At 41.4% G+C, this 20,543-nt stretch overlaps 2 protein-coding genes across 2 annotated transcripts; one reads left to right on the forward strand and one right to left on the reverse strand.

The window, feature by feature from the left end:
- The first annotated feature begins 6 nt into the window (after nucleotides 1-6).
- Nucleotides 7-8,797, forward strand: gabarapl2 (GABA(A) receptor-associated protein like 2). Its single transcript, XM_047596746.1, has 4 exons — nucleotides 7-202; nucleotides 1,210-1,265; nucleotides 3,251-3,423; nucleotides 6,695-8,797. The coding sequence occupies exons 1-4, from the start codon at nucleotides 169-171 to the stop codon at nucleotides 6,810-6,812; spliced, it is 381 nt and encodes a 126-aa protein (XP_047452702.1). The 5' UTR covers nucleotides 7-168; the 3' UTR covers nucleotides 6,813-8,797.
- Nucleotides 8,720-19,513, reverse strand: adat1 (adenosine deaminase tRNA specific 1). The gene is made up of 10 exons (XM_047596754.1): nucleotides 19,188-19,513; nucleotides 18,529-18,597; nucleotides 18,361-18,415; nucleotides 17,444-17,574; nucleotides 16,363-16,431; nucleotides 15,917-16,322; nucleotides 15,039-15,196; nucleotides 14,847-14,946; nucleotides 12,589-12,675; nucleotides 8,720-11,677 (listed from the first exon to the last, which is right to left on the reverse strand). The coding sequence occupies exons 1-10, from the start codon at nucleotides 19,369-19,371 to the stop codon at nucleotides 11,545-11,547; spliced, it is 1,392 nt and encodes a 463-aa protein (XP_047452710.1). The 5' UTR covers nucleotides 19,372-19,513; the 3' UTR covers nucleotides 8,720-11,544.
- Between the last annotated feature and the right edge of the window lie 1,030 nt (nucleotides 19,514-20,543).

The following is a 20,543-nucleotide window of genomic DNA, read 5'->3' on the forward strand; positions in this document are numbered from 1 at the left end:
GGACAGCTGAGAGCTCCGAGCAGAAAGGCTCTGTTGACGTTTTTGTTTTGACCGCTTTTGTGTGGATTTTTTCGGGCGTTATAACCGACATCTATCCCCCGATTACCGACTTTAGAAGCCCGCCTTCTCGCCTCTACCGTCACGCCTCGGTGCGGGTATCCTGCAAAGATGAAATGGATGTTTAAAGAGGACCATTCCCTTGGTAAAAACAGGGGGTTTTGGGTTGTTATGAAACAAGAGATGTTCTTGTCATGTCATGCACCCTCCTTGTTGTTTAGCCTCGACTGTCTCCGCACCAATTTTGCAGTATCATCTGAGAGATGCATGCCTGTCTCGGCCAATCACTGCTCCAAATCCATCATGGCTAACGTTGCATGACTAGCAACTAATGCTAACATGTTATTCCTGCAGTCAAAATGGGGTTCAACAGCAGAGCAGTCAGCTGTTACTGGCCTGACACGTTCATTTCCACCGCATACAGACACACCACCGCCAGACTCCAGTCTTTAATTTGTGAATTTAACACTGCTGTGGAGATGTTCAATCTCTGCTTGGTAGCAAAATGCTTCACACATATTGGATGTTGCAATGAATTCGGAATTCTTGTACTGCTTCAGGCTGCCCAGTGCCAGGATTTATTTTAAGTTTGGTGTGACCACTAATACAGGCAAGCCGAATTAAAGACAGCATGGTGCAGAGTATGTGAATCATTTCACCAACAAGAACCAAGTCAAGTTCGTGCTTGAATATGAAAGTAGTAGTATTTTGAATAGAGTTTGGTCTAGAGTTTCTCTTTGTGCTCTCAGATGAGCTGGGGGAGGCTGTTGCAGGGCCTGACAGTGACATATCTGTGGCTTTCTGTGCTCGGATAACCTCAAAGCTCCTTTTTAAAGAAAACGCTTCTAAAAGTAGGCCTCTTATCTGGGCTAATGAAAGCACCTAAATGGATCCGCCACATCTTTATCACCGGTCACCTCACCCCTCCTCTCTCTGTCTCAGACTGCAGCATGTTGGGGTGGCTTCTGTTTAAGTTGCAACTAAGAACTAACAAAGATAATGACACGTTTTAGATGCAGTTTAGATGCTCTGTCTGTTGGGTTTCTCCGTACAAGACAAGGCTCTGCAGTTAAGGAGGACGGGAAGAATCCCGAGAGCCCTCTCATCCCTTTTAATCTCTGACTTCCTGTTTGTTTGCTGTCTCTCCCACAGAGCATCGGTGTGTGGAGTCAGCCAAAATACGCAACAAATACCCTGACAGAGTACCGGTGAGTCGGGGGGAGGGAGGGAGGAAGAGGTGGTGTTGTTTGTTTTCAGCCACGGTGCAGAGAGTAGATAGACGGATCAGTACAAGTACGAGAGATAAAATGTGAGCGACTGAAAAAATGAATGGCATTTAGAGGAGCGTTGAAGTCATGGGTCACCAAGCTGATGATGATCCAACTGGAGCAGTCAAAAAAACAACATTCTTTATCTTAAATGTTGAAGTCAACGGACTGTACAGTCTTTATTTTTAGTTCCTCTTCACTTTAGATATGAAGCTGGCACATGTTCCAGATCACCTGCACATATGCACAGGTGGAGTGACTTCAGTTCATCCTCAAGGCATCGCAAACACCTGTGTTGTGAAGCTCAACATTTGTGATGGGGGTGGTATCTTGTTACCTTTAAGGCTAAGGTGTCAAACTCATTTGAGTTCAGGGGCCACGTACGGCCCAGTTTGTTCTCAGAGGGGCACACACCTTATTAACCTATAAATAATATAATAATAGCAGCCACCTTTATTAGGAAAATTGCTGTTAATGTCTTGCACTTTGCAAATTCATCCCTCGGGCCGCGGATTGTATGTTTGACACCTGTGCCTTAAGGAAAAGCAGGAGAAAGAACAGAATAAAAAAATACAGTACAATTACTGTTAGACTGAACTGGTTGAACTGAAATATAGAAGTAGACTTTTAAATCGGAATAAATACAATAGAGGAAGTGTGACTGCAATGCAATAAAACGACACCTGGCTAGATTAGCTTGCTGCTCAGGAATCACTGAGGGCCGACACCCAAGTGCGGAGTGCACACGGTGAGGTGTGATATTCCCAAGGCGGATGTGGATGATAAATGTGAGTAACACTCAGATCCCTGCAGTCTCCTGGGAGAAGGCGGAAGATCCTATTATCTGAGCTCTCTGCATTGTTAAGTGTTAAATATACTGGAGGGGAAAGCAAACAAGGGAACCGCTGAAACATTTATATTAATTTTAAATTTCTGCGCCTTGACACCAATATCAAACATTTGAGTAGAACAGTAAACAGGACGTGGTGCAAATGGTTTGATGGAGGAGTTTCATTACTTATGGTTTTTTGGGACATTCTGGGCCGCGGGGCGTAGCTCACGCTTATTAGATAAAAAATAAATGAAGTTTAGATCAACTAATCAGCATGAGTCAAGAGAAGCCAGCTTCCTAACCTCCTAGCTAACACTAGCTCTTCATAACTTCCTAGCCTTCTGGCTTATAGAAGCTCCTCCTAGCCTTCCAGCTAACAACAGCCCTTTTTTATCCTGCTAGCCAACATTAGCTCTCCCTAGCTAATAGTAGCTCTTCCCAGTCTTTCAGCTAATGGTAGCTCATCTTAGCCTGCCAGCTAATAGTCGTAGGTCTTCCCAGCTTCCTAGCTAATAGTAGCTCATCCCAACCTCCCAGCTAACAGTAGTTCTTTTTAGGTTCTCAGCTAATAGAGGCTCATCTTAGCCTCCCAGCTAATAGTCGTAGGTCTTCCCAGCTTCCTAGCTAATAGTAGCTCTTTCCAGCTTCCCAGCTAATAGTAGCTCATCCCAACCTCCCAGCTAACAGTAGTTCTTTTTAGGTTCTCAGCTAATAGAAGCTCTTCCTAGCCTCCCAGCTAATAGTAGCTCATCTTAGCCTCCCAGCTTATAGAAGCTCTTCCTAGCCTCCCAGCTAATAGTAGCTCTTCCCAGCCTCCCAGTTAATAGTAGCTCATCCTAACTTCCCAGCTAATGGTAGCTCATCCTAGCCTGCCAGCTAATAGTAGCTAGCTCTCCCTAGCGTCTTGGCCTCCTAGCTAACACTGGCTCTTCTCAGCCACTTGCTGGTATGAAGGGATATACTATTGGCTGTAGTCTTTGTGATGGGTTCTAGTGCAACTATTTGGTCCGTTGTACTTTAAGGTGCCTGTTAATGATCCATGAGTATGAGGACAGTATTAAACGTCTGCTGTCTGTGACTGCGTCCTCTCCAGGTGATAGTGGAGAAGGTTTCCGGCTCTCAGATAGTGGACATTGATAAGAGGAAGTACCTGGTGCCGTCGGACATCACGGTGGCTCAGTTCATGTGGATCATCAGGAAACGCATCCAGCTGCCTTCAGAGAAAGCCATCTTCCTCTTCGTCGACAAAACCGTCCCCCAGTCCAGGTGAGACACCTGGAGGATTATTAGTGTCCATATAAATGCAACTAGTGATTCCTCTTGTATCGTATTAAATGTATCGATTAAAATAGTTAATCGCGATTAATCAGACGATACCCATAGTTAAGGCCCAAATTAATCACTTTTTTTAATTCCCAATTTTTATATTTTGGAAGTATTTCTTTTGAAGTTACTCATGTCGACATCTCAGCTGCTCAGAAAGTTCCCTGGTTAGTTCATAGTGGGGCTGTCGCGATACTCGTGGTACTAAAAAATGACATTTCAATACCGTGTTAAGAATGTGAATGCGTCTCGCTCTCACTGATTATTATGTATTGGTGCAGTTCCACTCCTGACCAGACAATACCATTGAGATACACTGATTGTAGGGTGGCGCTGATGAGCTCCTGCCATCTCAAATCCTGTGAGGTGAAGAAGACCAGCAGCGAGTGAGAGGATGCAAATGGGTGTCCATGTCTATGGATGGAGCGTGTTCGAAAATTACAAAAAAAGTCGTGAAAACGAGTGAATTTTTAATTTTTTTTTATTTTTTTACACCAAGGTCGATTCCACCACAGTGTATGTTGTATGATTTAAGTCTGTATGAATCAGAATCACTTTATTGTCATTGTACAAGTACAACGAAAATTGAGGCAGCAGTTCTTTCGTGTTATAGCTAAAAACAAAATGTATGTGTGTTTGTAACAAGGTAGAAATATAAATAACATGCGCTACCAACAAGGTTGAGAGGCAGGAATGTTGCACAGGGTAGTGTTTTCGAATGTTTAGGTTTTTCCTAGGGACCAGGGACCCTCTCCACTCTGTCCCCGTTGATGAGAATGGGCTGAATGTCTGATTTCCTCCTCCTGAAATCGACCTTCGGCTCCTTTATCTTGGCTCGGATGAGATTGTTTATGGGGCATCATTCTGACTTCCTCCTCATCACCTCCACAGATAAGTCCCACTGTGGTGGTGTCGCCCGCAAATTTTATTGCTTTACATTGTGTGGGTGCAGTCATGGGTGTAGAGGGTGCAGGGACGGGGGCTCAGCATCAGCCCTGAGGGGAGATTTGGTCCTAATCTGACCCTCTGACAGCGGTTTGTCAGGAAGCTGGGAATCCCCGGATTGCGTAAAGGCCGAGACCAGTAGTTTGGTGACCAGTCTATTGGGTACGATGCTTTTTAAGGCGTAGCTTGATGTAGCTGTAGCGATGCCATCTTCTGTGGACCTGTTTGTCCTGTATGCAGACTGGCAGCGATCGGATTGTCATAACATTTCATAATAATGGGTGTGAGTGCTTGATGAACGATTACTGGGAGTACGGTATGTTCAATAACACTTTCCCTCTTCCAATAAATGTCTTAGTAATTAAAGATATAGGTCAGAGGTGTAGTAATGGTCTATGTCTGTCTTCAAATATTTCTGCTTCAATTATTTTTACTTATTTAAATTTTAAATGTTCAGTAATTTTTTGAACGTAAATGTTCTTGAACATTTAATGTAGTGTAAAATGAACATTTTTGTCCACAGTCTTCCCTCAGATTGAGTTTTATCCCTCCACTGGGAAGAATTATTTGGGTGTAATTCAAAAAGAGAGAAAAACACATAAAGTTAAAGATTTCCTGGATTTTGCAGTTATTATTCATATTTTTGTTGACAACGTTTTAATATCGTCATCGTGACGTCTTTTGTCCACAATAAGGAAAATCTAATATCGTGACTGTTCTAGTTAATACCTCAGTTAATTAGTGACGGGAAGTGACTTTGTTCTTGTGAAGAGAAGCATCTGTCAAAATGTATTTACTTCTCGTTAGACTTCTTCTTAATCACAGCATTACTGCTGCTTTGATTCCGAAAGTAGAGGTTGGGCTCATTATTAAACGCACATTAATCTGTCACTCTGAGTCACAGTAAACAGTCACGGTATGTACACTTGTGGTTGCTGTGAATGTGACGTTACCAGTGAATGAATGAGGCGTTATCATTAGTAACTGGTGTTTATGATCAGTTAACGTTTCTATTCTTGGAGTCACGCGGAGTCAGAAAACTTGTGAGACGTATTCCTGTGTTTTATAAATGGGTTGAAGAGGGAAGCGGAGGATTTCAGACTTCCTCTTCATCCAGACTGGTCCAAACTGGGACGGGTCCTGCTGGTCGTCTGCAGGTGTTTCCTCCTCTGGACAATAAACGATTCATTGCACCGCTTCTCATTTTAGACTTTAATGACCTTTGAGGGAAATCACTTTGTCACTGTAGCTTTGTTGCACATAAAGTTAGACACTCATAAAAACCACCATAAAGATAAAAACTCAGATTAGAACCAAATAAATCTAAAAATAAACTGTGTAATCAAAAAATTTGGATTTTGAACATTTTGCTGATGTGGTTGTTTGGGCAGTTGCATCGCAACAGCAGCATGGATGGGACGGGTGATTATTAACTATAATAATAATACTATAATAATCCTCTGAAGCTCTGATGGAGGATCTGAACGTCACATCCTTCAGATAAACTCCTCTGGTCTCAGTAAACTGACACTGAAGGTGTGTCCTCGTCCTATTTTTTATTTTTTTTTTGTCCTCAGGGAGATCAGTTTCTCACCATCAAGTCTCCAGTTACACCCATGGACGGGAAAGTTTGAGTTTTGGACACGTGTCCGTGTTCTCCTTAATTCTGATGGATCAGCTGTTTCATTTTAATAATCATCTGTTCGTAATAAATCGATTCTCACGAGGCATAAACATCAGGGGACGAGTTTCCAGGAGGAGTCCCTTCAGGGCTTCTCCCGTTTCTCATCATCTCCTCCTCATTGTTTTTCTACAAGTCCTTCTCCTTTCTCCACTTCCTCCTCCTTCTCATTCTCTCCCTGCCTTTTCTTCTGCTTCTTCTTCGCTTCCCTCCTCTACGTCCTCCTTCTTCTTCTTCTGCTCTATTTCCCGTAGATGTGACGCTGCTCTTCATCCGTGAAGTTTGACATAAAGTGATTGATGTGAACTTCATTTCATTTATCCATTTATTGAAAAGGACGTGTCAGTTTTAGTCAGCTTTGAGGTGTTTTTAAGAACCATAAAAACCAAAAGAAAAATAAAAGTTGTTGTTTTTACAATGTAAAAAGAGTCATTCATCACTAAAAACTAGGGATTAGCCATTAGCTCAAAGCTAACCCCAAACGGTAGAAGATCACGTCGTTTCCATGGAAACGCCAAATAAAACGACGTCTCCCGCAATCGGAGATGTTAAAAAAATAATCGCTCTGACTTTGTTCTTTGTTTTCAGTCTGACGATGGGCCAGCTGTACGACAAGGAGAAGGACGAGGACGGCTTTCTGTACGTGGCCTACAGCGGAGAAAACACCTTCGGGCGCCCGGAGGCCCGTCACCCAACGCAGCGCTAATGCTAATGCTAACGCTCGACAGTCACACAGTAGGGCCGACATACACTGGTGCACTGTGCTTTCGTTCAGACATTAGGCCTTTACATGTGCTACACGAGTAAAGCACCGACACATTTTGGTCGTTTCTGGTCAAATTTTGATACTGAAAAAAAAAAAAACCAAAACAAAACAAGAAATTTATGGTGAAAAAACGTCGACACAAACGAAGCTCGACTCCTTCCGGTTCGGGCCTTTCCGTGTCGATTGCTGTTTTTAAAGGTCAGTTGTGGAGAGAAAATATCTTTTAACACTGCCGCAAAACAACAAATAACAATCAGCACACGATTATTCAGACTTAAACACACAAACACACACGTCGATCGTCACATTTTACCATTAGAGTGCTTCTTTGTTGTCACAGATATGTGTAATCATGTGACTAGAATCATTAACCGCGCTACATCGTTAAGGCTCGTTTTTATCGTCAGTGTTTGACTGATTATTATTAGCATGTTACCGGAGATGACGGCGGAAACTGTGAGTCCAGCTGCAGACCCTGAGCTCTCAACTATTTGCACATTATACGTTGGCTTGTTATTAGCTGTCAGCACCATCCAGGATCATTATCGATGCCTGTTCAGATCCCGAGCCATCGCGTCACAAGTGGCCGATTTGAAGCCCCGCAAGGTTGATCCAAGCTCTGGTTCCCAAGTTTAACGTTTTGAGGGGATGTAGGTCCCTAAAGTCTTTACTAGAGTCGACTGGATTCAGTCCAATAAGTCTTTCTGTGGAGAGAGAAGCCACCAAACGCTGTCTCTTCTCCATCTGGTTTCACCCGACGCTCTAAGGCCGCCAAAAGCCCGGTGTGGTTGGTCATCAGAGCCAAAATGGCGGACTGTGTTCCTTGAGGTGCAATGGGAGTGCAGCTGTTTGTCTTAAAACAGTGGATCACTAACTACTGCTAACTTTTCTTTGCTACCGATCTGATGTTAAATGTCCTAGAGTTGGTTTCCTGTAGCTTCCTAGAGTCTTTCCTTGTTCTTCTCCCAGAGTCGACTGGATTCAGTCCAATAAATCTCCCTTTAAGTTAATGCAGTGTGGAGAAAAGGAGCTCGTACCTCGTGTTCTCTGCTCCCAGTGGTCGGTCGTCTGAGCCAAAATGGCGGACTGTGTTCCTTGAGGTAAACTTAATTGGGCAACTCAACAGCATCGGTTGCATTCGAGTGCAGCTGTTTGTATTAAACCAATGGATTAATATCTACTGCTGTTTCAGAACCATAAAAAATACTTTTTTTTTGCCACCGTGTTGATGTGGTACCAATATGTGGAACACAACGAACTGTGAAGTCTTTCTCTCGCGCGAATAGAGTTCTTGTTTTGAACTCATTTCAACTTTGACGACCAATGAGTTTACCTCAGTGAAAGTTCATGGCTCCTACCACCAAATTCACCACGATACCAGTGGAGTTGGAGCATCAGTTGAACCCAGACAGAGCGATGACGCATTCATTATTTAGAATATTTTAAACGTCTCACTTTAAATTGGCCACTTGTGATCGGAAACTGAAGGATGTGTTTTTATTTTCTTTTTTTTTTCCAGGTCTGAACAGGACCCAACACTTTACTTGAAGGTTATTTTGTTTAACTGTGATAAATGTCTCTTATCTTAGCTCACTTCATTAAACCCCAAATGTTCTAACGAGTGAAGAGCAGCCTGATAATTAATCCATTCATTCAGTCACACTGAGCGGGTTTTTAAGTCGTGCCTCATTATCTGGTCAAATCTTAACCATAAGCTAATTATTCATCTTATTTTAAAGAAGAAATCATCACTAATCTCCATAAAATGCTACCGAGGGCGTTTTTTCCTGCGCAGAAAGAATAGATTGTTTTTTCCCCCCTAGTCTAATATCTATTTATTTATTTTCGTTATTGTGTCTTGGTGTGATTTAGTCTCCCGATCTTTGACTGTCACTGTTAAATGAATAAAGGTTGGTTGATTGAAACTTTCTATTTCAATATTCCTTTTCATTTTTCAGACATTAATTATGATTTGCTAACATTTAACACGTGGTTTTCTCCCGTTTGTTTACTTACGCTTTTCTTAATTTAACATTTAACACAACTTTAATTCAGGGGTCAGAAAAAAAATGGAAAGCACAACCTTAAAATTGGCTAAAACTCGCACAAAAACAGAAATGAAAATTTTCCCGCAGCTTTGTAGAAACAGAATGTGAAGGATACGATGAGAGGAAATGATCAGTCATCAGTTTAAGGTTCTACTGCAGAACCAGACACAACGGAACATTCGTACGTAACCTTCAATTTCAACAATGAAATTTTTGTTGAAATTTCGCAAAATCTTCAAAACCTCTTCGGGTTAAACTTACAGATTCTTTATTTATCTGAAACAATCAGTTTGAATATTGCAGCGATGAAGAAACACGCTGCAACCAAGAGGACCATAGTTACGTTTCCGTGGAGACGTATTAGTTTATCTGCGTTAATCCTGAATATGTCACGATCCTCCAGATTCCCGAGAGTCTTTTCTCTGACCAGTTGCTGCGTTTCCATAAATAAAAGCGTTTCGTGATGTCTCATAATTCTCTTAAATTCACTTCAAAGGTAGATGGACTTAAAACGAACCGGTCACATGACCCCCTCCATCGTCTCCAGGGAAACGACAAAAAAGTGTTTCCACTGCACGTTTGCGATCAACTTTTACATCGACACGTCTGAAAAAAGTACCTGACGAGGGCGTAAAGATGTTTTAGCTTTAGATATTTTTTAGAAATGTAGATGTTTCCATCCCATTTTGCGCATTTTTAGGGGGAAAGGAAACGCAGCTTGATCCTGATTTATTAAAATCCGTCCTAACAGTTGCTCAGTAATCAAATCTGCCTTAAACTGGTTTGTGTTTTCTTTACATTTCCCTAAAATGCTTTTCTGCAACTTAAACTTAAACGTAAACCCACTGATGGATGAAGTATTAACGTGGTAAAGTGAAAATATTCCATCTCTAAGGTATTAACCTTTGCACTGTCTTCCTGTCGACCATTAACGTTTGTCTTAAACACAATGTGTCGCCTGATTCTGTGTTTTTTTAGCCGCCTCTAACAGCATTTACGTCAAATTATGTGAATTATAAACTATAAGAAACTTTCGGTGAAATTCGAGGAGGTGGACATGAAGGTTGAAAATCCAGAAAAACGTTTCTTTTAATGATTGAAACCAGAAACAAATGAACAGATCTTCAATCACTTCAAGTAAAGTGTTGCTCGGCTCTTTGGCTGCGAGGTTCCTGTGGTTCCTGTGGTTCCTTAAGGAACCTGTCGGTGCTTTAATTAGAGCGTTAGAGCGTTAGAGCGTCGGTTTATGTCCAGTTTGTGCAGCAATGAAGCTGATGCAGCTTTAAAACACGGGCGACGCTGCGACTGTCTTACTTCATCAGTGTTGTACGATCATTAGACGTTTAGGATATGAAGGAGTTTTAGATGGAATAAAAAAAAGGTTCCAGCTGGAAGAACTGACCAATAAAAATGAATGTGAAATGGATTTTTACTGCGTGTTTGTTTTATTTAAGTGTAATTAACGGGAGGTAACGTTGATCAAACACACAAATATTAGACTTGGGTGATTGTTTATTCAGGAAAATGAGCAAATATGATCAGTCAAGTGCTAAAGTACGGTCACATCTATGGTTTGAAGGTCATTTTTTTATTATTATAGCAGAGAGGAGGTTTTTTTTTTTTTTTTTTTTACACAGGAAATGTGAGGAATGTGCAAAGTTAGCACGACCCACAGAGACAATAGACACCAGGACTCATAACCCACAGCACCATGTTCAGAGTTAACCACCAACAATCTGCTGAGTTAAAGCAACAACACAACCAGTCGTTTGTCTCTGCGCTGGTTTAGTGTCTGAACCTCATCAGCTTCTTATTAACTCAGCAGATTGCAAAGATGAGTTTATGGGAAGTAATTTGAAGTCACTGGAAAATGAAAGACTATATATATATATATATATATATACATATATATATACACATATATATATATATATATATATATATATACATATATATATATATACACATATATATAAATAAAAGGGTTCAACTCCAGGGGATAAATTTAACTTTCATATTTATTTTCATAGACACATGGGCCTTAATTCCCGTGGAAAACCATTGAAAACATGGAGACGTAGCCGGTATTAAACCTCGTAATTTTGAGTCCTGCTCCTCTAAAGTGAAGCCGAAGCAAGTAGAGCTCCCCCTGGTGGCTGGAGGCTGCATTATAGGTCATAAGCTCCACCCCCTTCTATAAGTTTACTATAAGTTTCTATGAGTTTCAGTTTTAGTTGGAATAATATATTTTTTTTTTAAATAAATTTGGTGTATAATCCAACATTTGCTTGTAACTGGTGGAAGTGGAGACGTGTTGTCCACATTTATACAGTTTATGCTCTGGTTTAGTCTTATATTACAGTTTTTCATTTGTTTAATCCAGCGACAGTGCATAAATAATACACGTAGACCCAAAACAAGAAAAAAAAGTAAGGAAGGCGTCATATTTCCCAGCTTTGTGTGTGTTGCTGCCAACCAGGCGTTGAGAAGGGAGTTCCACGAGTCCGATAACACAAACAAAGCTCGGAGGCCGGCGGCCATTTTAAACCCGAGACCTTCGAGTTCACGCTGCAACAAAGGAGACGTCTTTTCACCAGCGCCTCATGAGCAGCAGCTTTTTTCTCTCAGTGAAAGAGGAGGAGGTTTCTATCGCTGCGAGGCCACAGAGGGAAGGCCTGGCTGCAGAGCTGCTGCCAGGCCTCCTGGTACGACCGCGACGCTCGCTTGTAGTCCCAGTACGTCTGCAGCTCTGTCGTCCTGGAGGCCCACAAACAACCATTAATGGCTCTTATTTTTACATGCACATGATAAAAAATGGTTGTGTTTTTACTTGCAGTTGACATTAACCCTAAAGAGGAGCCCAGAAAAACCTCCTCAACATACATCGATCTGGCAAAACATAATATCGAAAGTCAGATTTTCTACTGAGAACGTCGTAGAATCCAAGATGGCCGCCCCCGCGTGTAAACAATAGTAGTAGTAGTAGTTTCTGTGTCTGGATTCCAGTCGTTTCTTCTGATGCAGTGAAGCGTTTACATTCACATGGACACTTGGCTGTGACGTCACGTTTATTCACACAAGGCGGGAGCTTTCGTTTTCCCACTTCTCTGACTGGAACAATGACTCAGGTGTGACGTCGTTCCCAGTTTATTATTTATTAAGGTTTAAAGTTCCACATAATTTAGGGCCTTCCCTGTTTGAGTGATGGGTGGTAGCCTGCGCTAACAGGTAACTCCCCATGTCTGGAGTCTGTTCTATTATTTATTTATAGGGAAAGATGTTTGAGTTTGTTCTCTTTTAGTTTTTTATTCTTACGTCTGTTTTGTTCTTTAATGTTTGACATGAATTGTAACGATAAACGTTTTGGCTAAATGTAAAACTAAACTTTTTAAGAGCTGCAGATTCGTCTGAAGCTGTCGACGGGCGTTTGCAGCGTTTGCGATGTAATAAATGCAGTGAGGCGCAGAGACGTAGTGTGTTGATGTAATCTCAGTGAGCTATGTGACACCGTGTCACAACACAACAATGTCTCTTCACCACAAAAGCAGAAGTAGGACACTGAGGACAAAGGTCCAATGTTTACGTTAAACCGGTTCTGCTGCAGGGCAGAGAAGTGACCATGACGTATAGTTTCAGATGAGTTCGCGTGACGGACGCTTGTTTGTTACCTGAGTGAGTCCGGGAGGCGCGAAGCATCCGTGACGGAAATCAAAGACAGGAAGGAACGAAAAAGCTCCAACTTACAGAGAAGAGACCTACAGAAAAAAAAAGATTAAAACGTTATTATGACGCGAGAAGTCGCTCTGATCTAAATAACGTTGATGGACCAAGAACTAGAGGACGATTAAAGGGATCAAACACGATAATGGAAAAGAAAACAGATATTATTAGATGGAAGTTTGTAGTTTTAATAAATAAATATACATATGCAAATCCCACTAATAATAATAAACAATAATAATAAAGTATAAATACATGTAACGGCCTCTTCTACTTCATGTTTAATCTAAACAATGAAGTTCACTAGTTGGAAGTTTAAACATGATGTCGTTTCAATAAACTTTATTGTCAATTCTGACACGAGCGACACAATCCAGGACTGAAATGACTTTTCTCAGAGACGAACAGCAGCTACACAGGAAATAAACGACTAAAACAAATCCTGTATATATTCAAAGTAAAGTAGAGAGAAACGTGACGATGCACAGGTCACATGAAGTGACTGAGCATCGTTCATACATGCAGACTCACTATGACATAAACTTCTTTCCCGTTTAGTTTTGCAGTGGAAAGTTCCAGCAGCAGAATCTGAATGTTCCCAGTCGTCCATGTCGGGGGGGAAAAGAGGGGGGGGGGATAAAATGCTTCCCTTCCTCTAAACTTAAATTTAATCTGCCATCAGTTTTACAGCTTTAACGTCTGTCCCCAAAAAGCTTCCACACCCTGAGTCTGGAGCGTCTGCCTGTTACAGCGCCACCTACAGGGGGAGTCATGTATGGACGCACAGCGCCCCCCCCCCGACCTCAGCCAGACGCACTGATCCGTGTGTGATGGTAAAACACTGGCACCTCTTTGTGTTATTACAGAAACAAGTCAAGCAAGTTTCAGATGCTTTTGACCCACAAAGTTTTTCCTTTAAACCTCAACTTCTTCCAGAAACTCTGAACCTTTAGAGGCCGTCGCCCTTTTTTCCAAACACCTTTTAATTGATGGAAAATCTACAGAGTGTGTTGATTCCCGTCTGAGCGCCAACGTTTCCTTTTTGTTAACCTGAGACGTCTCCGTTTAGATTTAACATCGTCTTCAGAAACGTGTTTTTGATGTCGCGTGTTTTAAGACGTGATGCAGGAGGAGGAGACTCTGCAGTTAATATATAAGTTAATATATAACAGGTCCAAGGTCCTACTGTCATAAACATTACTTTATTATTATTATTATTACATATTTCCTTTGAATTTTATTTTTTATTGCTGAACTTGTTTGATGAGAGTAAAATGTTGTTTTGTTGTGTTCGATCTGCTGATATTTACAAATATTATTAAAATAATGTTGAGTTGATGTAGATGTTGATGATACATGTTTTACACTTTTACCTGCTGCTATAAAAACAAATATATTTTATATTTTTTTTTTATATATATATTTCTTCTTCTTTGCACTGTTTTATATATACACCTGTGTTTTTTGTTTGTTTGTTTTTGTGCTGCTGTTAAGTTTCTGTTACTTAGTTCAGCCCATTGACCACTATGTCAAAATATTAGGAACACGTGTCCAGTTATTAGAAACTAAAGCTGAACCTCAGTGATTTAAACCAGGAGTGGGTTCACTAGTGTCCCTAATAAAGTGGCCGGTTTATTGTGAACATTTGTACTCGTGGATTTTAAAAGAATCTCAAACAGCTAGAAAAAAGGTATTAAAATAATCCATGACAAAAAACTAACAGCATGAATAAGACTTTTATTAAAAACACGAGTCTGGAGCCTCTTTTCTAAAAGTGTCTGGAGACTTTGTGGCCCTGAGGCTCCACAATAAGAACTGAATCCTCCTCCGTGTGTTTCACATCTAACTTGTGGAGCTGCAGGATCTCAGGGTTCGTGAGGGGTTGATATAGTAAAAGTCGACTTAAAAAACTCCTAATAGAAGCTTAAAATCGGTCCTGGGAGCCTTCGGGTCCTCGTGCGGTTCAATTTTGTAATAAACACAAGTTCAAAACGGTCTTTTTTTCTACAATAATCCAGACGACGGGAGATAAAAGCTCCAGCGCCTCCGTGTCAGAACCGAGAGAGAAACTCTGGAAATATTCCTACGAGAATAGAAACTTTTCTTTGTTTATGTGATGTGATGAAAAACCTGAAGATCAGCTTTAGTTTCCCCTTTGACAGGATTAATTAGTTTGCGTTCAGCAGCGTGGTGGTGGAGCACGTACCTGGCTCTGGGCGTCCCCAGGACCTTCCTGGTGACGCCATGTTTGTAGCCGTTAGCGGTGACATCTAGTGGCTGCTCTGCCACATTACACCAGCTGATGGCTGAAACACATTTACAACAACAACAACAACGTTAAACTGTGTGTTTATCCTCATTGTTGAGGGCCGTGGGGTTTTTTTTTTGTGCCCCGTACCTGCCCCACAGGGGGAGACCCGTCCCCGCCCCCGTCCGGCCCGGTTCTGGTGCTGGAGCTCGGTCTGGGCCTGGCTGAAGGGGAACTCCAGGCCGGACTGGAGCAGCGCCGGAGGAGACACGGAGAAACCAGCCGGGAGGTCGGACACATGGGAGCATCTGGGAAACACAGGAAGACAAATATTTAACCTCGAAACACAACAACCAGCTGAAAACGTCCAATAAAAAAATCCGTCCGTTTGTTTTAGATCTTTGTGTTGATATAAAAATACTCATCCCCGTCACGTCCTTTTGTCTCCGGGCCCTAAAGACGAGTTAATAAACAACACGTCCAGCAGCTGGTGACTAGACGACATTAAGGGTGAAGTGAACAATTTCCCTTTTTAACTTTTACTACCATGTTTACGTTTGTGAAAAGTGAGACGGACATTTAATTAACCCTTTATCACTCCAGCTTAAAAAAAAAAAAACACTTATTTAGGACGAAATAAACTGGATCCTGTTCATGAACATTTTGATGCTTTGATGGTTTGTTCTGAAAAGTCAGCGTCGCTCTACGTGTTTTTTTTTTTTGTGTTGGTTGAATCTTATAATGACTTTTATGAATGAAACCAGAAGAAAACAACATATTGCATCATGGAGGTGTCATAGTAATTCTGAGCTGGGTTGTTTTTATTTAAAGAGCTATTTTATTTATTCCCTTCATCAACAAACAGATAGAAAAGACACATAAACTTGGGATTTGTTTTTAACTTTTATCATTGTTTTGGACACCGATGATAAAAACTGTTAGAAAAGTTGCAGATAATACGAGTGTTTTTATGTTTGATATATTTTTTACGCCATTTTTCTTAGATCAAACCGTGAATCCGTGCTGACCTGGAGACCAGAGCTCGCTGCATGGCGTCCCGGCTGTACGGACACTTCCCCACCACCACGGCGCTGAAGTAGAGCGCCCCCTGCAGGAAGTGGGACAGCAGCGCCCCCTGGAAGCCCAGCACCCCCCATCGCGCCAGCTTATCGCTGCAGGACAGGGACACGGTCGCCTCCCCCCGTCCCGGTTTGACCCGGAGCAGCCCCGTGCGGTGGTAGCCCCCCCCAGGGAGGAGAGGGTCCACGGGGCCGCCCTGGACGCACTTAGCCCCCGTCCTGTGGACGTCCACGGGAGCGTCTGTCCCCACGGGACGACACGGTTTAGTGTCTCCTGTGTCCAGCTTTTTGTTTTGTCCTTCACTGGGTTCCTCTGCTTTCCTTTTCAAGCCTCCTCCTCCTTCGTCTCCTCCTCCTTCGTCTCCTTCGTCTCCTCCTCCTCCTCCTCCTGGGACGGGAGGACAGGGACAGGGACTGGGACTGGGACTGGGCATCAGTCATAGGGACAATGGACGCGTCTCCACCTGATGAGACGAGAAGAGATGAGACCAGATTCCTTCAGCCTGGATGTTGCGCCCTCTGCATTTTCACTGGCTGTACAGGTGAGTTCGGCCTAATCACCTTAATCAGCCACACCTGAGGACACTGACTAAAAGGTGTTGAAGAGGCCCAGGTGAGATCACCATGTTGTCACCACCTGTTTTTCTGTCCCTTCTTGTAAAATAAATACTTTTTGAAACTCCATCACTTTTATGTTTCCGCCTCTCGAGCCGGGACGTAACACTGGAATAATAACTTTCATTATCGTAACAACAACTGTTGACAATCAGCTCCTTTAATAACTGAACTTTATTCTATTTATAAACCTGAATTTACGCCTTTAATCTGGAAATATTATATAGAAATAATATTATGAAATTAATTATGAAAATAATATAGAAATAATTGGTCACACACATCCTGAGCTAGCGTTTAGCTCACTGCTAGCCTCCTGCTAGCCTCCTGTTAGCTTCCTGCCACCCCACTGCTAGCCTACTGCTAGCCCACTACTTTCCTCCAGCTAGCTTCCTGCTAGCCCACTGCTAGGCTCCTGCTAGCCCACTGCTAGCCTCCTGCTAGCTTCCTGCTAGTCCACCGCTAGCCTCCTGCTAGCTTCCTGCTAGCCCACTGCTAGCCTCCTGCTAGCTTCCTGCTAGTCTACTGCTAGCTTCCTGCTAGTCCACCGCTAGCCTCCTGCTAGCTTCCTGCTAGCCCACTGCTAGCCTCCTGCTAGCTTCCTGCTAGCCCCCTGCTAGTCTCCTGCTAGCCTCCTGCTAGCCCATTGCTAGCCTCCTGCTAGCTTCCTGCTATCCCACTGCTAGCCCACTGCTAGCCTCCTGCTAGCTTCCTGCTAGCCCACTGCTAGTCTACTGCTAGCCTCCTGCTATCCCATTGCTACCCTCCTGCTAGCCTCCTGCTAGCCCACTGCTAACCTCCTGCTCCCTGCTAGCCCACTGCTAGCCCCCTGCTAGCTTCCTGTTAGCTTCCTGGACTCACAGGGAGTGTGGCTGGTGAAGAACAGGAAGGAAACTCCCGTCTGAAGCCTCCACTTCCCCGGTTGATCAGCTGGAGAAAACACTGAGCTGCTGCCTCCGTCCACGGCTCTGACGAGCTGCTGCATCAGGTACCTGCAAACACACATCAGATCAGATATCAGATCAATAATAACACGTCTGGTAATTAACGAGACGACGTCTAATTACACTGAATAAATCTGATCTTTGGGATCAGTTGTAATTGTAGGAAAAAGTTCATTTAAGCTTTATTATTTATCTTATTTTATTCATATAAATTGGTCTAATGATTGACCCATTACTACAAGACGCAATAACAATAACTGTGTTCATTTAATTAATTTATTTTATTTTTTAATACAATATCACAAATAGTTGTAACAGTAGTTATATGTGTTAATTTAATTTGATATAATTTAATCTTTAATTAATACAATATTACAGGTCTATCTTTTAGTACAGGACACAATAACAGTGGCTGCATGTGTTCATTTATTTTTTCTTTTCTTATTCATTTTTTATTAATATTTATTTTATTGATACAATATTACAACGAGTTGTATTGATTTAATTTATTATTTTATTAATATAATACTACAAATAGTGCAGGTCTCCCTTTTAGTACGGGACATAATAACAGTAGTTGAACGTGTTAAATTAATTCAATATAATTAAAAATGTAGCTTATTTAATTAATACAATATTATGAATAACACAGGAATGTTCTTCACACAGGACGTAATAACAGCAGCTACATGTCTAATAACCGGTTATTATTTAGTGGTAAATTATATAGAATCAACTACTAGAAAATAAATGGACTGTAATAAATGTGCAGAACTAAAACATGTTTCCTCAGATACTAAATATAAAAAGATGATGTGAAAAGAAATAACGCACCGGATGCATCCCCTTCTCGCGATGACTTCAGCGTGACTGTCATTCAGAACATCCCCTAAATACGAGAGCGAAGAAACACTGAATTAAAAACATGCTGAATGTATGTTATTAAAAACTGATACTGACAATATCATTTATTCATTCATTCATTCATTGAGAGGAACACACCGTTAGGACTCATACACGTCTTTCCAATACATTTAGTTCCAGTTCCCAGAGAAACAACCTCCATCTTGTCTGAAAAAGAAGAAAATCCAACTTCACATATTTCTATGAAATATCTGCACAGAAATCTTTACTTGACAAACCTCTAGTAGACAAAGCAAGAAGAGACAAGATGAGACGAGGTCTGATAACTTTAATATAACTGTAATAATGCTAATGCATTATATGTAAGGGGACAGTCCCCGTCGTGGACGACATATCCCCAGAAAATGTCTGAAAACTTTACAGTTTAATGAATGGAGAAAAAAGTGTTGCGCGTACACTAGAAACACGGTTATTACGGTAGCCGGATAGGAAGCGACAGTGAACATGTTGCGCGCAAATTACAACTATTACGGTAGCAGCTTAAATGTGGATGCCTATGTCAAAATAAATTAAACGTTTAATTCTATATTTATTTATTTATTTTTAATCTCGGGCTGTAAATGTCCCCGAATTTCTTTCTGCAGCTATGATGTTAAGCTTAAAAAGTTAGCTGGGAGACCAAACCCTATTGTAATAAGTGAAGTTTTAAGAATAAACTGATGTTTCTGGTCAGTTTAAGGAAACCAGAGATAGTAACAGCACAGACAGACATGCTGCGGTTCATTCGGCTGTCAAACCTGAGTCAGAGTTTACGCCCCGGGTGACTTGGACCACGGCGGCCAGCAGGGTCCACTCTCTGCCCGGCTCAGGCTTCCCTCTCCGGGGAAGGAGGCTGAACCGCTCGTAGCACAACTTAGCGACTTCATCCGCGTTCACCATGTTCAAGCGGGCGGGGACGTGTGAGTGAAGACTGACGGGCATTAAAGGTATAAAAGTGGGATTTTAAAACAGGAGGAAAATGTGTTTAAATTGACCTAAAATAAACATGTTTAACATTGAATTCAGCGCCGCTACTTGGAGGAACCTCGAGAAGACGAAGAAGAAGTTACACGAAGAAGAAGCTACTTCCGGGATCGAGGCATGGAAGAAAGTGAGTTTCAAAATAAAAGTGTTTTATTTATGTTCTAACGCAGCGCTACAAATACTACAAATACTTCAAGTCTTAGTACAAGAAGCACAAACTCTGTGTTAATATGTGTTATTTTTTATTCTATATTATTTTATTAACACAATTTTACAAATATTTCAGGAATCCCCTTTGTACATGAACAATTAAATTAAATTTAAAAATTACAAATACACCAATAAGTACATGAATAATTTAATTTATTTTTGCAAAACTATACATACACTGCTAAGTACAACGTCTATTTAATTTAATTTAATTTAATTTAATTTAATTTAACAAAACTGCAAATGATCTACTAAGTTCAAACAGCAATAACAGTAGTTGTATGTGTTATTTGTATTTATTTCAAATAAAATATTTCATATATTACAGGTCTCCTTTTAGTACAGGAAGCACGAACTAAAGTTGTCAGTTGTATTATTTATTTTATTATTAATCTTATTGCAGTAACAGCAGTCGTATAATTTAATTGAGGGTCACAGAGCAATAACAGCAGTTGTCTTATTTTATTTTATTGTATTTTATTTATACTCATAGTACATGGAACAATAACAGTAATTATAACTGTTACATTAGTTTTAGTGATACCACTAAACATCATAACATCATGAGCATCGTCTCCTGTTCTCTGGAACAAACTGCTTTAAATCTCCTGTTTCATGTCTCTTCGTGGTGACTCTGAGCTTCTTTGTCTTCTGTCTTTAACTCTTTCCAGTCATCTCAGGGTTTTTTTAAATTAACTTATAAGCGTCTCCGTCTCAGGGGCCCCGTCTGCCTCCAGAGACTGATCACACATTCCTCTGATGTGTGACACCGCTGCTGATCCTGCAGCTGCAGTTTCTCCGTTTCTCCGCCTTCGTCCAAACATGGATTTTTAGATTATTGTGACTGTGTCGGCCAAACCACAAACTGTGGCCTGCTGAGTGGAAAACGCTGCTGGCGTCCTGACGACCTGGCGCTGCTC

The sequence above is a fragment of the Mugil cephalus genome, chromosome 10 (genome assembly GCF_022458985.1).
Source record: "Mugil cephalus isolate CIBA_MC_2020 chromosome 10, CIBA_Mcephalus_1.1, whole genome shotgun sequence".
NCBI lineage: Eukaryota > Metazoa > Chordata > Actinopteri > Mugiliformes > Mugilidae > Mugil > Mugil cephalus.